Source organism: Streptopelia decaocto (genome assembly GCF_964273445.1).
Source record: "Streptopelia decaocto genome assembly, chromosome: 18".
Taxonomy (NCBI): Eukaryota; Metazoa; Chordata; class Aves; order Columbiformes; family Columbidae; genus Streptopelia; species Streptopelia decaocto.
The window spans coordinates 2,842,518-2,858,389 of NC_138673.1; the positions used below are offsets into that span (position 1 = coordinate 2,842,518).

The 15,872-nt window shown below is 46.6% G+C and overlaps 1 protein-coding gene across 7 annotated transcripts in view; it reads left to right on the forward strand.

The window, feature by feature from the left end:
• The first annotated feature begins 8,147 nt into the window (after positions 1-8,147).
• AUTS2 (activator of transcription and developmental regulator AUTS2) overlaps positions 8,148-15,872 on the forward strand; it is a 712,052-nt gene continuing 704,327 nt past the window's right edge. For all 7 annotated transcript variants that reach the window (XM_082068573.1, XM_082068577.1, XM_082068578.1 and 4 more), the window contains exon 1: positions 8,148-8,545. In XM_082068573.1, coding sequence (XP_081924699.1) covers positions 8,252-8,545 — 294 coding nt within the window. In that variant the 5' untranslated portion in view covers positions 8,148-8,251. The remainder of the gene's footprint in view (positions 8,546-15,872) is intronic.

Below are 15,872 nucleotides of genomic sequence, written 5' to 3' on the forward strand. Positions count from 1 at the left end.
GGTTGTAGTACATTTCAAAGACTTGGGTTTTATTAGTCACAGAAGACCTTGTAAAAGTTTGCTTGGGATCATTTTTAACAGCAACCAATAATCCTTCCCCCATCAGCCAATGAAAAACAACCCAAGCCTCCCCCCAACTCCAGCACAGATGTGTCTTACAGAAATACAGCTATTTTGGAGAAGCAAAAGTGACATTTTCGCCAAGCTGGAGGTTTTATCCATAGTAGCTTACACTAATACGGATCTAATTTCCTTCTGCAAGCTACCTGAACACGAAGCACGCCTGATGCATGGAGTGGTCAATAATTGCATTTGACTTCACGTTGTACCTTTCTGTCCTCGCTCTACTTGAGGCCAGAGGAGACCTGGTTGTGCTGTCAGCCCAGGCTCTGCTCCTGCACGTTCCGTGTCAGACGACTGTTTTCATAAAAGCATAATAATACAATATGTTAAATAGCAAGCCTGGAAAATCCTCTCGTCTTTTCCATCTGCAGCAGCTGAAAAAACAGGTAGATTAAAAAGCAGCACTCGCTGCACTGTTAACTGCTTTAGTGCTCAGTGTCATGTTCAGTCTGCTAAGCCAAAAGTTACCTCCAGCAGTTTGTTAGTAATGAGGAAAGATAATATCTGGGGAAAAAGAGGCAGAGGATGACAAATTGATTCCAGAGATGTGGTGTCCCATAATTCTTATAAAACTGAACTGAAAGCTGAGCACATTCAACAGCTTTAAAAATCAAGATACTCCTGTGGGTGCCTAAGATGTAGGAACTTCGTGTACTTTGGGCTGAAGATGTGGACCCATTTGCCCAATTCTGCTCTCTGCAGATTAACTAAAATAGAACAATTTATTGTTTTCAACAGTAGAACTACAGTGATAAATGTGAGTAAACTACAGGACGTTTCCTAACCCATTTCTGACAAACAAAGATATTGTTGCTGCCCTACTCTAGTGCCAACAAAAATAGTGGAAAGGTATGAAATTCAGAAACGTAAACCTGATCTGTCATTAAAAATCAATTTTCATGATCATTTAAATTCACATTTCATAGAGAGCTGTGTAATATCAATAAAAACGCTTTAATAATTGCTGTGCTGGCACAAAGTATAGTGTAAGACATAAAGAGATATAAATTTGTAGTAATTTAGAAGATGTGGAACTAAACACTGTTTTTTAAAAGAAACCCTTTCTCGGGGAGAAAATGAATGTTGGAGGAGGATGTAATTTATTAGGAATTCCACTCCACCCCCATTTACAAAGGCTGCTCTGAAATTACAACTTTGAGAGATCAGGTTTCTAATTTATTCGTAGAGTTAAAGGCCAGAAAGGACCAGGATCAGGTAGTCTGACCTCCTGGATAGCCCAGGCTATTAAATTTCACATAGTTCTTTCTATATCATAACCTGTGCTGGGCTAAAATGTTGTTTCTCTTAAACACTGATTTTTTTAAATGCTGGAAAAACCACTTTCTTGTGTTTCTTGCACGTGCTTTTTGGTGAAGGTGAGAGACAAGGAAAGATTTAAATCGATCGGATCGCTGTGAAATACCAGTAGGACAAGTATAGCACACGATCGTGCAATCTGAACCCTGCATCACTGAAATAAATAGAAAGAGTTGGTCTTCAGTAATAAAAACTGGTTTTCAGGGCAGATCTGTACGCTACCTATTTAGCAATATGCTTTTGTGAACTGTTTCCAAAGGGACCAAAGGGCAGGTTTATGCTTCTAGATCTCTCAGTCACGTTGGAAAATCCTTTTCTCAAACTGAAAACAAAAGGCTGAGAGTTAAATGCTGAATTTCCTGAAGTCAATAGTAGTTGTCTCATTTACATGTAATTGAGGTCAGAACTTCACCCTAGAAGATCAGTTAGCTTTTTATGATGCTAAATGAAGAACTGTAATAATATTTGCAGTTTGTGTTTTGCTTCCACAGCAGATGTAATTCGTTACCGCTTACTCCTCTGGTTTATTTGTGAATCTTGTTCTTGATGTCCCTTATATTTGTTCCTCCACCAACACGAGTATTTGCAATTCTTCCAAAGCTAATGCAGCCTCCAAATTTCATTAACGTACTATTTATTTGATATTTTAGACTATAGACATTCAGTAAATTGGAACCGCAGCATCAGACCTTCCAGGATCCGCCACCCACAATGACACAAACCCTGATACTGCCATTTATCACCATGCTTTACAGTTTCACAATGAATGCAGCATTTGTTCTATCCACATAATTTGAAATTATGTTTTCAAATGAAGCTTCCTGAAACATCTGCTTTACCCAGTATTTGCAACTGCTGCCATTCACCCGTGTTCTGGTTGGTGCCGCGGCATAAGGAATCCCATGCAATTGGAAGCAAAGGTTTAGTCATTTTTCACTAGGGTGTTTATTAACAAATCCCAAGGAAATAGCAGGATCAAAAAACTCTGGAGTTTGTCTGGCCATACATGATAAACTTGCCCAGCCTTATTGCTCGTGACACCCCTGTTCTCCAGGGACCAGGTTTTCCCCTGATGTAAATTGGCGTAGATCCACTCGAGTCAATAGATCAAGACTCTGAAATTCTTGTCTCCTTGCTGCTCCCGCTTCATGGTTGTTGGTTTTTTTTTTTTCTTGATAAAATTACTCTTATTTTTACTTCATAATTTTATTATAACCAGTTAGGAAAACCAGAAATGCAGATACATTGGTTTTCCATCTTTTCTGGGAAAACTTGACCTTCTGCTGATGCCATCCAGCTTTTTCCTTTAATTCTCAGATTTCCTGAACTCTAAGCTATTTTTAAGAAATAGCTATCAATTATACAATGATTTCCACCAGCTACCAAAAAAACCCGCAACTTCAACTTTTCTGGACCATCTAATCTACGAACATTATCCTGTACCCCATGATCTCTTGCTATTGAGACGGGTGGTTATATTGTTCTGAAACACACGAGCTTTGGAAGACAGGTCCAGATGTGCTCCTGCCTTAACAATGATTCTCGAAGAATTTATTGGGTTTCTATTTGTCCTTGTTGGTTTGCTTTGGGTGCTCCTTTTTCCTTGGCTGTTTCTGTTTCAAACCACCCTCTAGGAAAACACCTTTGCAAACAACCAGCCTGGCTCTTAGCTATGAAGCCAGACAATCTTCTCTGATAGCAATACAATTTGTATAAGCAATGCAATTTGAAGAAAATTGTTTTAGTTTTATGGAAGTGTTTTAAATTCCTCTGCCATCCACACAATCGCCCTGGCTTTTATTTTGTATTAGAATTTTGATTCTCATTGTTTGCTATTCTTATAAATGCACTGTACGAGCAGGGTTTTTCTTTTGCATTCCCAGATCAAGCTCCTTCTAAAATAATAATAAGGGTCTTCAAAAGAGACATTGTGTTATTTTAAACTACCCATCTCCTGAAAAGATGCTAACCCCAGAAAGACACATTTGCCTCTGCTGAGCATCTTATGTGGACTAAGGTCTTAAAAATTCCATCTTTAAAGCTTAATGCCAAAACACAGTGCAAATTACTCTTGCTGGAAGCAAGGTTCTTGCCATTTCCTCAAGCAACGAATTACCTCCCGATTCTCAAGTTATTTCAAAATATCCTTTTCAGATAGGTATGCCAGGGGCTAGTCCTAAGAAAACCCCTTTTAGTGTTGTTACAGTTGCAAATTCTATTTTGCTCCAGTGCTTCTGGTGATACAGAAATAGCAACTGTTGCTTTTGGTCTGTGTTAACCTTTCTCTCCTCATTATTTAGGAACAGAAAGCTTTTGGTGTCTGCCTCAAATCTGAAGATTATAGGTCTGTTAGTACATGTTCAAGAAGTACCCTTTCTGTGGGTGTTAATAACTAAGCGTATCCAGTCGAGTACACTAGTCATTAACCTCAAAAACAGTGACTCAGCAAGGTACTGGAGCATACTAGTGCCTATAAGGAAAAAAAATAAGGCAAAAGCTATTTTCTCACACCAGATGATGCCAGGCAAGATGGATTTCTAGAGGAAAAGCTAACAGGCTGCCTGAGAACAAATCTTCATGGAGGTCTGTGGTATCCTTCCTGGTAAGGTGACTTGAAATACTCAGCTGGATGCAAGAACACACCAGAGAACTTCCCAAGTATCTGTCTGAGGTGTTAACAGCGAGGTCTACCTGCCCTCCCTTCCAAGGTTGGTAAATCAGGCCCAGAAAAGGGATAATTTGCCCGTGTTGTACCCGAGAAGGTGATCAGCGATTTCTTATGCTTGATATAAACATTGGACATAAGAAAAATGTTCTGCAATGAAGGACGAGTTATATGGATGGTTTTTAATCTTATTTTTTCAGTAAACATGCAAATCTAGGGATTTGTTTCTACAAAGAATGTGAAACAAATCGCGTATTGTTTCTGTTTTCCACATATGTGCATTCAGGAAGAAAACAGACTGAGCAGACTTTCAGCCATGCAGTGAATGTCTGCAGAAACGTATCTGGCTACAGGTCTCTTAAGTCACTTTAATGGTGATGGATGTGCAGGAAACTGTAATCAATTACATTGCCCTGAAAATTACATAGTTATTTTCCCAAAAACCCAACAGGTAACAGTTCTTTGATACAGTACAGCTTAATATTTCTCAGAAGACAGAGACCTTGTAATATTTGAGTTTGCCTGTTTGCACAAATTGTATCACTTCACAATACCCGTACAGCTTCTGTATAGTCAGATTATATAGATCTGGCAGGCAGCTGTGAGACAGAAGAACCCGAAATGCATTTGTTAAACAGAGGAAAAAAAAATCTGGATTGGGAGATCTAAGGTCAGATCTAGGAGGCGATGTTCTCTAGCTCGATATTTGAGAATGTTTAAAAACTAGCCATGTGCCTCTGCAATAAGCAGCGTGGCCTTCTGTAAAGTACACGCTCTCACACTATCAAGTTACCGACAGCTTTGTGCTTCCTCCTCTTCTGGTCTGCACAGATCTGCACCGGCTTAAAAGTCACTGCAAGCAGTCCAGGAGATGGGGTGTGGAAAGAGGTGGCAAAGATGTCATTTGCCTCCTGGATAGAAAGAGTGGACCTCAATCCTAGTATTTCATGTAATCACTCAACGGTCATAGAAAATATATTAGGAATATTACTTGATCTGTAGCCTAAGCGTTAGGGTACAGAGTAAACAACATATTATACAATCAAGCAGAGCAGCATCCCCTGAGAGTCAGAGCAGCCTGGAGGGAGACTATTGGAAAAATACACACTGATGCTCCCAGCCTGGGTTAGTTCCACTTGCTGTGGCCCTTCTGAGTATCTCAATGGAGAAAATATAGCAGCTACAGGAGGCAAGAGGCAGATGGTGTAGTCCAAGACAAGGGTCTTGCAGAGATGGAGTATTAAATGATTACCCTTTCTCATTTTTGTCCCCCCTTAAGGTCCCTCTGTATATTTCAAACTGTGCAACAGCCTGATCATCTGGTAGAGGAAAACCAATGCTGTGCTTCCAGAGCCCGTGTGTCCTGAACATGAAGACTCTGCAGGTCTGGTTCTCTTCTTCACCTTGTTCCTTGCTCCTCCACTGTCCTTTTCCCTTCCAAGCAAACCTAATCCTTGCAGGTCTCTGCTCCTAAAGCTTTCCCTGTGAGGCCAGACCAGCTTTGCACCGCCTTCTCCTTCCACGCCTGTTCCCTCGGCTGGTTCCCCTGGGCAGGAGACAGAAGCACCAGGTAAGAAGGGCGACCACAAGAAAAAGCTCAAGAGTAAATTTATTAGTTCCACGGTCCTTTTGGTTCTGAGGTGACATAAGTAATATGTCCTAAAATGGCCCCTCCACAAAACTGAGCTAGGAAAGCTGAAGAAGGGAGAAAGCTGAGGGCAAGGGTGGGAAATAGCCACGCACCACAAGGGAAGGGCAGAGAGAAGGACTCAGCTGCAGGTGGCCAAAGCCCAGCTGAGCCGCCTGTGGCTTGAGCAGCCCTGGCTGGTGTTGTGTGCAGGCTCACCACCTGTGGGGCAGCCATGCTGGGGTGTCACCCTGGCAAACCACAGCTGCCATGTCCCCAGGCAGAAGTGTGTGGCTTCCCCTCATGGGGCAACAGGAAGGGGATGGACACCCACCATGTCCCTGGGCAGACGGCAGGTCTGGGCACACAAAGCTGAGCAGGGGCAGGCACAGCACCCAACAGCAGCTGAGGCAGCGAGAGAAGACAACCTGAGTTCAGCTGAGCCCCTCATTTCCAAAAGGACAGGGAACTGCTGGAGAGAGTCCAGCACAGGGCAACAAAGATGATGGAGGGAGTGGAGCATCTCCTGTGTGAGGAAAGGCTGAGGGAGCTGGGGCTCTGGAGCTGGAGGAGACTGAGGGGTGACTCATTCATGGGGATCAATATGGAAAGGGGGAGTGTCAGGAGGATGGAGCCAGGCTCTTCTCGGTGACAACCAGTGACAGGACAAGGGGCAATGGGTGCAAACTGGAACACAAAAGGTTCCACTTAAAGATGAGAAGAAACTTCTTCCTGATGAGGGTGGCAGAGCCTGGCCCAGGCTGCCCAGGGAGGTTGTGGAGTCTCCTTCTGTGCAGACATTCCAACCCGCCTGGACACCTTCCTGTGTAACCTCATCTGGGTGTTCCTGCTCCATGGGGGGATTGCACTGGATGAGCTTTCCAGGTCCCTTCCAACCCCTGACATTCTGTGATTCTGTGGGGCTGAGCCCTCGGGGAAGGGCTGGACATGACGGGCAGAGCAGGGATGGGGGAAGCCGGGACAGCCACAACCGAGGGCAAAGTTGGAGGGTTGAGGCGGGGAGGCTCTGGGGGAGAGGGCCGTGCGGCGGGCGATGTGCAGAACGAGGCGGGCAGCCAGCAGCCGCCGCAGGGACCGGGCAGCGGGGCCGAGGCGGGTGTGGGGCAGCGCGGAGTGCGCAGGCCCTGCGCGCATGCCCGCAACTTATTTCGCGCGGCCCGGGCGCTGCATTTCACGCGGCGCCGAGCGGGGAAGCGGGCGGGGCGGCAGCCACGTGACCGGCGCGGGCGCGGGGCCGGGCGGCCGCTGGGGGCCAGCACCGCCATCCGCCCCGCGCCGGCTGCGGGGCCGCGGGGCTCGGCGGGGCTGCGGGGTCCCTGCGCCAGGCCGGGGCACCGGCCGCTGCCGCTTCCTCCCCGGGTGGCGGGGAGAGGCGAGGGGAGGCAGCGTCGGGCGCGGAAAGCACACACACCGGTGCCGTCCCCGCTGGAGCGTATTCCGAGCCTCAGCACCACCTCTGTATTTTTTATGATTATTGTTGTTGTTGTCGCTTTTTTCTTTTTTTGAGGGGGGGAGCAGCCTCCTCTCCGCTCGGATCTATTGTCACCACCACCAGCACCCCCCTCTCGCCACGATTAATCCGATGAATTTGCCCTGATTGATCCGTATTAATAGCTGGGGTGGGTGGGCGTGTTTTGGGGCTTTTTTTTTTTTTTCCTTCCCCTTTTTCTCTTTTTTTTTTTTTTTTTTCTTTCTTTTATTGTTTGGTTTTGTTTTTGGAGGGGCCGGGCTGGGATCCGATCTCCACTCCAGAGTCCATCCCTGGTCGGTGCCTGAGAAAATTGCATCTGGATGCATCGTTATTATTATTATTGTGTTTGATCCAGGGAGATAAAGGAGGAGGGGGAGAGGAGAGCGTGTTCGTGGGGAGGGGAAGGCTGCACCCTTCCCTGCACACACACACACACACACACGCAGAGAGAAAGAGAGCTCCATACATCTATCTATCTATATATAATTTTTTATTTCTCCCCCCCCTGGAACTTCTTTTAGTTGGGGAGGAAAGGAAGAAAGAAAATAAATTTTGTGCAAGGAAATACTCTCAGCTCCCTCCTTCCAGCGGGTCTCTCTCCTTTATTTTTCCCCCCTTCTTTTCTGCTTTTTTTCCTCTCTTTCGGAGATCCTCGCCCTCCCAGCCCCTTGATCAAAGCATTCCGCTATTCTGATTTATTGCCTGCTTGGTGAGGCTTTTTTTCCCCCCCCTCTTTCTCTCTCTCGCCTTTTTTTTTTTTTTTTTTTTTTTTTACAAAGGCGACCTGAGATCAGCCATTACTTTCCTTGGCTCGCTTATAGGAATCTCTTACATTTGGTGCTTGCTGCTGGTGGTGGTGGAACCGCACTCGGATTCTTTCATCCCCCCCCACCCCCTTGCTGTCCTCTCCTCCCTCCCTTTCTCCTTCCCTCTCTCCCTCCCTCCCTCCCCCGTTATTCCGCCGGGGGAGCCGGATTTGTGGCTGCGGTGGGGCGGGGGGGGACGAGAGCGAGAGCCGGCGAGAGACATGGATGGCCCGGCGCGATGCAACGGGCTTCGGAAGAAGCGACGATCGCGGTCCCAGCGCGACCGGGAGCGGCGAGCCAAAGGCGGGCGGCGCGGCTCTGCCGCCGGCGGGGCTGCCGGCCCCGGGGCCGCCGCGGCGCTCTCTTCCTCGGGCTCGGAGAAGGAAGACAATGGGCCCCCGCCGCCGTCCCGGCCGCGGCCCCCCCGGAGGAAGCGGCGGGAGTCCTCCTCGGCCGAAGAGGACATTATCGACGGTTTCGCGATGTCCAGCTTCGTCACTTTCGAGGCGCTGGAGGTAGGAGCGGCGGCGCTTTGTGTGCGCCTCATTGTGTGGGGGCAGCGGCGGGGGGAGTCCCCCGCAACGCCGAGCCGGACACCCCCTCCTCCGCCCCTCTTCCCCCCCCGGGCTGCCGCCGCCGGGGGTGCCAACGAGGGCGGTCCCGCCGCCCCTTCCCCGTCCCCGGGGTGCCCCGTTCCCCTCCCTTCTCCCCTCCTGCCGCCGACACCTGCAGCGCGGCGCGCCGCTCCCGGCGGGCGGCTCGGGGCTCCGGCGCGGCGGCGGGGACCGAGGCGACCCCCCCAGCCACCCCGGGCAGGGCAGCGGGGACTTGTGCGCGCTCCCCCCGCGGGGCTCCCGGCGGCGCTTCCCCTCCCCTCCCCCGGATCAAACTTTTCTCGTGTCCCGGTGGGGCCACACACTCGTGTCTGCGGGGTGGGGGGGGTGAGGGGGGTTGTGTGTGTGTTTTTTCTCTTGCTCTCGCCGATCGTTGGTGCTATTGCTGGGGGGCGGGGGGGCGCCCGTCCTGCTGCGCTCCCTGCCGGCTTGTCACGAGTGGGCGGCGCGACGTCCCACTCCACGGGGGGCACCAGTTGTTCCCACTCTCCAAAACGCTGGAGGAAGGGGTGCAGGCAAGCCGAGGCTGGGCCGGGCAGAGGGTGCCCCCCCCCCCCCGCGCCCCCGACAAGGGGCTTCCCGGGCGGCCCCTCCCTCCACCCAGCCCGGCCTCGGTGCCGTGTACCCACCACACACCCACTCGTGAGCGTGGAACTGCTGTCAGCCCAGCCAGGGTGGTGGTGGAGATGCGGCTGTGCAAGGGGAGCTCCGGCCCGTTGGTTTGAAAGGCTTTGTTGTTTATAACTTCTGCTCCGGAGAAGTTTGTCGTGGCGAAAAGCAGATTTATTTGGGTTTACGTGTGCTGGAGTCACAACTGGAACGATTATGAACTGTCAAAATAAATGGGGAGATGAAGCTGATTGTTTAACAAAAAAATCTGTGTAGCTCTTAAGCTGTTTAAATATTTATCCAGGAATACTTAGTGGCATTTTTTGGCTCTTTTGGTTTTTTTTTTTTTTTTTTTTTTTTTTTTTTTTTTTAATTTTGTTTTATTTGGAACTAGATTTTGTCCTTGGTTACACCTGTATCTATCCAGACTAACATCTCTGAGAGAATTTACCCAGGTGTAATTGAAGGGAGGATTTGTTCACTCCAACAGGCTTCCACCTGGTTGGTGTTAGACTCCTGTAAGCAATAACGAGCAAATGTTGAGGTAACGAGGAGACTTGATTTTACCACCATTTCTCACCTGGTGAGCCAGTCCATGCGTGCTCTCCTGAAACCAGGAGAGGAGGAGTGTAAATACGTGTTCGTCAGCAAGGGTGAGATTTGCATGCTTGCGTTTTGGACAAAATTCTGTTCTTCCTCAAACAAAGCCCCAGTTTGTGTTATTAGGGGTTTTATGAGAATATGGGCTGGAGAATTTGGCCATAGTCATTTTTGGAGGGGAAGTGAAAGGCAAGTTTTATGGTCAGAACTTGGTAGGCCATTTTAGAAAATGTCTTTATTATGTTTCACTTATTATTTGTTTATTTTCCCCTTGAAATGAAAATAATTGCTGTGCTCTTTTCTGTTGGTGAAGCCAAGAATGGCTACTATTTGCATCCTGTTGTAATCCTATAGCACTAAAAAGGAGTGCAGAAACATTACCCAGTTCTGCCAGCTAATATCACGTTCAGATAAAACAATAGCTTGCACACTGAGACTTGACATACTTTTAATGTTCATGTGATAGGTGGCACATTTTGACCTAACGATTTCATGCTGCGTTCAGAAATAATGTCACAAAATCGTTGTTAGGTGCTTTTTCCTGCAGCTCGGTGTTTATGTTGAAAAAGTTGTTTGTGAGGATCAGAGGGAGATGAAGGTGTCTAAGGCATAAGCCAACATGGCAGGAATTACTGTGTGTGTTGCATGTAGCAGCCTGAAGTTTTTATTGTGATTTTAGTGTTGGTGAGGAGGTTGTGAGTGGCTGGTGGGGTGACATGTCTCAGCATTGGTGAGATGTTGAGGTGTTAATGTACTTGACTTGAGACAAGAAGCCCTGGGTGCAATGGAGAGGTGTCCTGGTGTTCGTACATCTCATGCTGTGGGTCTACCCCCAGCTTGTTGGAGGCCTTAAAGGTTTCTTCTCAGATTCTAGAAGACTTTTGTGGCCAGCACGTGACAAGGCCGCCCCAGCCCAGGCTTTGTGCTTGAACTTCAGCCTTAGCACAGCTGGAAGTGTGCAGAGACAGAGGGTGTATTGTCTGCTTGATGTGAAAAACAGTGAGGACCAAAGTGCAGAACATACCCACGCCGCTGGAAGATCTAAACCTGCGGCCCAGGCTTCATTTTATCTGTCTTTTTCTAAATGCTTTGTGTTGGAGTGACTGAAAAAGCCCACCTTGTGCAAAATGTGAGGCCCAAAGTTGGCGAGGGGACACGCGTGCTGCATGAGAAGAGCGCAATCCCATGGCCGCTGTAGCTTCAGTCGGAACCGTCTGTGTCTGTTGTGGTTATGTTGATAAAAGTTCCCATCCCTTGAAGCAAAATGATCTTTTTAACCAGCTCCCACTCTCGGAGCTGCTTTTCTGTCCAGGTATCAGTAGCCTTCTCATGCTTCTTAAGTGTAAATTGTTTGGTGTATGAATAGAGGCCATCTGCTTCTAGTTATCTGTCTCTGGATTTATAGCAGCCCGTGCCTTGATCTCTCTAATGTTCGCATGGGGAATAGGGGGGAAGAGGGAGTTGAGCAAACACAGTGGGTTCTCATTGCTAATTTTTTTGTTTCCTTGGAGCAGCAGTTGAGCAAATCCAGCCTTACTGCAGGTGTGGTCGGGCTGGTCCTTGCCTGGCCTTGCTAGACTCTGGTGTAGCGATGTGTTCTGTGGGCCTGTGTCCTACACCAGGGAGCATCTTGGAGCTTTGACCTTCAGAAACCAGCACTTATGCTGTAGTTAAGCAGACATGACGTGGTCTTACAAGGCGATCTGATTTACCGGGTCCTCCCATGAGTAGCCGTGCCGGGACTAACAGCAGCAAGCTCTGCGGTTTACTCCAGAGCAGTTACTCGCACATCACTTCCCTGACCTCCCCAAATCTTTCAGCCTGTAAAAAGAGGAAAGCACAGGCTCTCGGTGTCGGTGTGATTAGTGTCTTCTCAAGCTGGTGGCTTTCCCCAGCTTGATGTAACCTGTGCTGCACCACTGATGTGTTTGTCACCAATAATAATAGGATGAGCTTCTCCCAACCCAGGTGGGTACGTTAGACACAAGCTTGATGGGGAAAAGGCATTTTTCAAGACATGATAAATCAGTTCCTTGGAGTGACTTTCTCCATGATGTGCTCTGGCAGCGCAGGCGAGGAGGTTTGGAGGTGAAATTGTGCTGAGATCTTGTTTGTCTCCCTCCTACCCCCTCGTGCAAAGGACTTTGGGCAGGAGACCGGCGTGACATGGCTGTTGATGTGCCATGGTGAAGATGGTTTTCTGTGATGAGAAATGAAATCTGACCTGAATGTTAAGCTAGCTTAAAGCCTGGGAAGTACTTTGTGTTTCCTGAGTCAGCTCAGACCATCCCTACGGAGTAAGCAGTTGGCTTCAGGTTTTCTGAACACTGAGGAAGGTAATGAGTTTTTTCTGTGGATGTTTGTTTAGCTTCAACTTGGGCAATTCGTCTGACAAGCCTGAAATGGGACACAGATATTTATAAAGCACAGACAGAAGCGGTGTGGGGCGGGAACGGAGGGACTTGCATTTAAATGGAGATTCTTGTTTCATAAAACTGGCACAATTTCTCACCGTGTGTTTGCTGAGCTAATTTCTGTTCAGCATGCAGGCATTAGTCTGCTTTGAGACCATGCTAAATTATTGTCAGGTAAAGCGCAGTATAACTAATTACAAATGAGAAATGCTGACAAATATTTGTCAAGGAGCCATTTAATGAGCTTCAAATTCTGTGTCAGATGATTCCATCCACCAAGTGTAAATAATTTTTAAGCAATTGTTCCACTGAGTTTGTGCGATTTAGGCAGATGTTAGGCAGTTCTACACGTTGGACAGATAAAATGAGAGTAGATGGAATAAAGCTTAACAGCTGATGTAAGCTTTCAAATAGAGACACAACTGTTACACAAACAAAACGTGAAAGTAACAGGAAGGTTTAGAAGAGACCATGGTCTCAGTTGCGTGTCTGTGTGCACGGACAGTGTAGCTCTGTGTGTGCATATGAATGCAGCAATTTGCTTTAATAACGGTTGTGTGATAGCCATTGCTAGGCACGGCCCACGGAAAATAGAATTAGCTTGGCTGTGTGACAGCAGCAGCTTTGAGCTGGACACCAGAACGACTGGTTGCAGGTGGTATTCCTCCCCAATTCATTCTCTCCTCACCAGCCTTTTAGCTGCCCTGATTAGCCTGTTTACTTAAATGCTCTGAGATTTCAAGCAAGTTTGTTCTGCCTTGTCTCTATCCCTTCATATTTCAAAGGGAATTTGATCTTCTTGCCTTACCGCAGCATCATCATAACATCAGGTGTTTGTTCAGTGCTGTCAGCAAATCTTGGTAGCCCTTCGTCTGTTTATTGACTGCTTAGATGCTTGGGTGTTTGTCCTAGTCTCTGTTTGCACATGCAAGTCTGCAGATTTAGACCAGCAGAGAAAAGAGAGCAGTAACTAAATGAAGATATCCACAGATGGTGAGTGGTGGTAGGTTTTGTGTGATACCGGGATATCATACGAAGTGATGCACTTATTATTTTCACTGTGTATTTAGAGGAAACAGTAAATTGACCTGAGATCCAATTTCGAGATAACCTTGACAGAGCAACTGAATCTCTTGATGAAAACCCTCGGTGACCAGAACTGAAAAAAGAGCAACCCAAACTGAAAGTGGGACTGCAAACAGCAGGATGTGTATTCCACAAAAGGAACCACTTGGGTAATTTTTGAAACCTATGTTACTGTCATTTGGGCACCTGAATACTTTAGAAATACTTCAAAATTACTTTAAAAAGCCTGATATCTTTCTGAGAGATGAGGCACCTGCAACTCCCACTGATTTCAGTAGCTGTTGAAAAGCTGACACTGTCTCTTTGGGCAGATAATGACCAAGAATCGTGGTTGTTGCAGAAATATTCTTTTAAACTCCTGAAGGTAACAGTGTAATGAAGATAGGGATTTTTGCCGTTCCCATAGGTGGTAGTAGGAGGCACAATGGCCTGGAGTTGAAGAAGGAAGAGTTTAAACTATAAAGACAAGTTCTTTAGATAGATGTGATTCAAGTAGTCTCCACTGGCCCCGCTCTTTAAGATTAACATTAACGGGCATTATGCCACATATCAATAGGATAAAAGGCACCTTTATCCTTTCTTATCTTGGCATTTTTTTCTTCCTGCTATTTGGGTGAGAAAGTAAGCCCTTTTTTCATTAAATATCTAGGGCCTCTGCTGGGATGAGGGAGTGTAAAGAAGCAGATTTATAAAATAAGGGTAAAGGATCAGGAACTTGGAAGGAAAATGATCACTAGGGAAAGGCAAAAAAAAATAAACCACAGCAGAAAGACATCAAGGGGCTGAGTAATTGAAAGATTGAGTTACAACAGGGAGATCAATAGAGAAATATCAGGGACTGGATGGGAACACTGAGAACTAGGGGGGGATGTTGTTGCTGAAAGTGGAAGTTTCAGGTAAGATCCATTGCTGTGGATGTAAATGCTCCTTGGTGAGAGTCCTGCCGACAGTACCGAGGGGGAACATTCGACTAAATCTGTCCCCACTTAAAAAGTCATTAAACCTGGTAACTCTTCAGCAGGGAGAAATGCAGAACGATTCTTCACTCAGTAAGATGACCCCTGTTTCCCCAGGTCTCTGCTACTATTTTATTTTATTTTTTTTAAGGACTGTTTCTATCAGTTTGACTGGAAGACCCTACCACATTACACCGGGGGGCTGACCTGCAGCCTCGTAATTATCTGCAGCTAAATTAGAAGTTTAATCTTTGTTCTGAGCAACAATAAGTTGAGTCAGATAGGTTTTAAAAATAACCCAAGCTCAAGTTTAGTGAAGTCTCAGATGCAATTAATAAAAGGGTAATGGAGTTAGGAAGTTGTGGGCTGAAATGTGGAAATGTTTAACTCTCAGTTTTCCTTTACTCGAACTGCAGTGCTTTGCTGAGGCGATATCGCCTTGGTTCTGCCAGGGGAAATAGTTTTCAAGGTTTCTCTGTGTTCTTGTACATCATCCTTACTATTTATCAGTTCAGTATCTGTGTTTTTGTTGGGGTTTGGCTTGGTATGCACCACAAATTACCAGCTGTGTGCATTTTTTTGTATAGTCAGTTTGTTGTAGTTTTGACTCGATGCCAAGCCGTGGTGAAGACCACTTGAGAACATCGTAGTCCCCTAAACTCCTTTGTTGTAAAATGGATATGAACATCCACTTTGTGAGTAACCAGAAGTGGCTAATGCAGGTAGGGATTTGTTTTGCTGCAACAGCAGAACGTGCAATGGCAATTTGTCAGATCCCCAGCTCCGCTCTGCTGCACTATTTGCCTTTAAATAGTGTGTTACCTTAATATCTTGAGATTTTTCTCCTTGTATCTTGGCAACACTACTGCTGAAGTTCACACACTCAGGCAGTGGCAAGAGGCTGTAACCAAAAGGGTAAATCTTTAGTCTGGTAAATACTTTAGGAAGGAGTTTGGGTTCTGTCCTCCTCTCTTCAGGAGCAGTGGAAAAAGAAGTCAGCAAAAGAAGTGGGTTATTCCTTTGCACTGCATGTATTTTTCTGTTCATGCATTTTTGCCTATCAGGTTTAATTTGATGCGGTTGCATGATGCGTGCTGCTTGTGGATTTAATTGGTATTTGGTGTGCGTCTTGGTCCTACTGGTTTTAAAATCTCCCGAGACAAAGACGCGGGAGATGTGCAGAGATGTATTGACATCTGATGCGCCCACGTTCCTGGCTGTCTGAACTTCAGGTTGTGTAATGCTGGCTGGTGCACATATTAGTGATATGATTAATATCCCAAGTCCAAATGGGAATAGTTATTCCACAGGCAGGCAGGAGATCAGTTTGGTGTTCTCTGCAGAAACGCTCGCCCATTAATCTGTCTCACATGTGTTTGCCAGCTTCCCAAGGTGGAACTTGCGACTCCTCTAGAACCAGTACTTTTATAAATTACCTCTTTTTGTACTTTTATTTGGTAGCAAAAGGGATTTACTGGTTTAGAAATAAAACCACCACCAACCCTCTTCCCCATCCACAAGCCCAAGCTTGTCGTTTGTCGGATGAGCTCATGAAAATGAGCA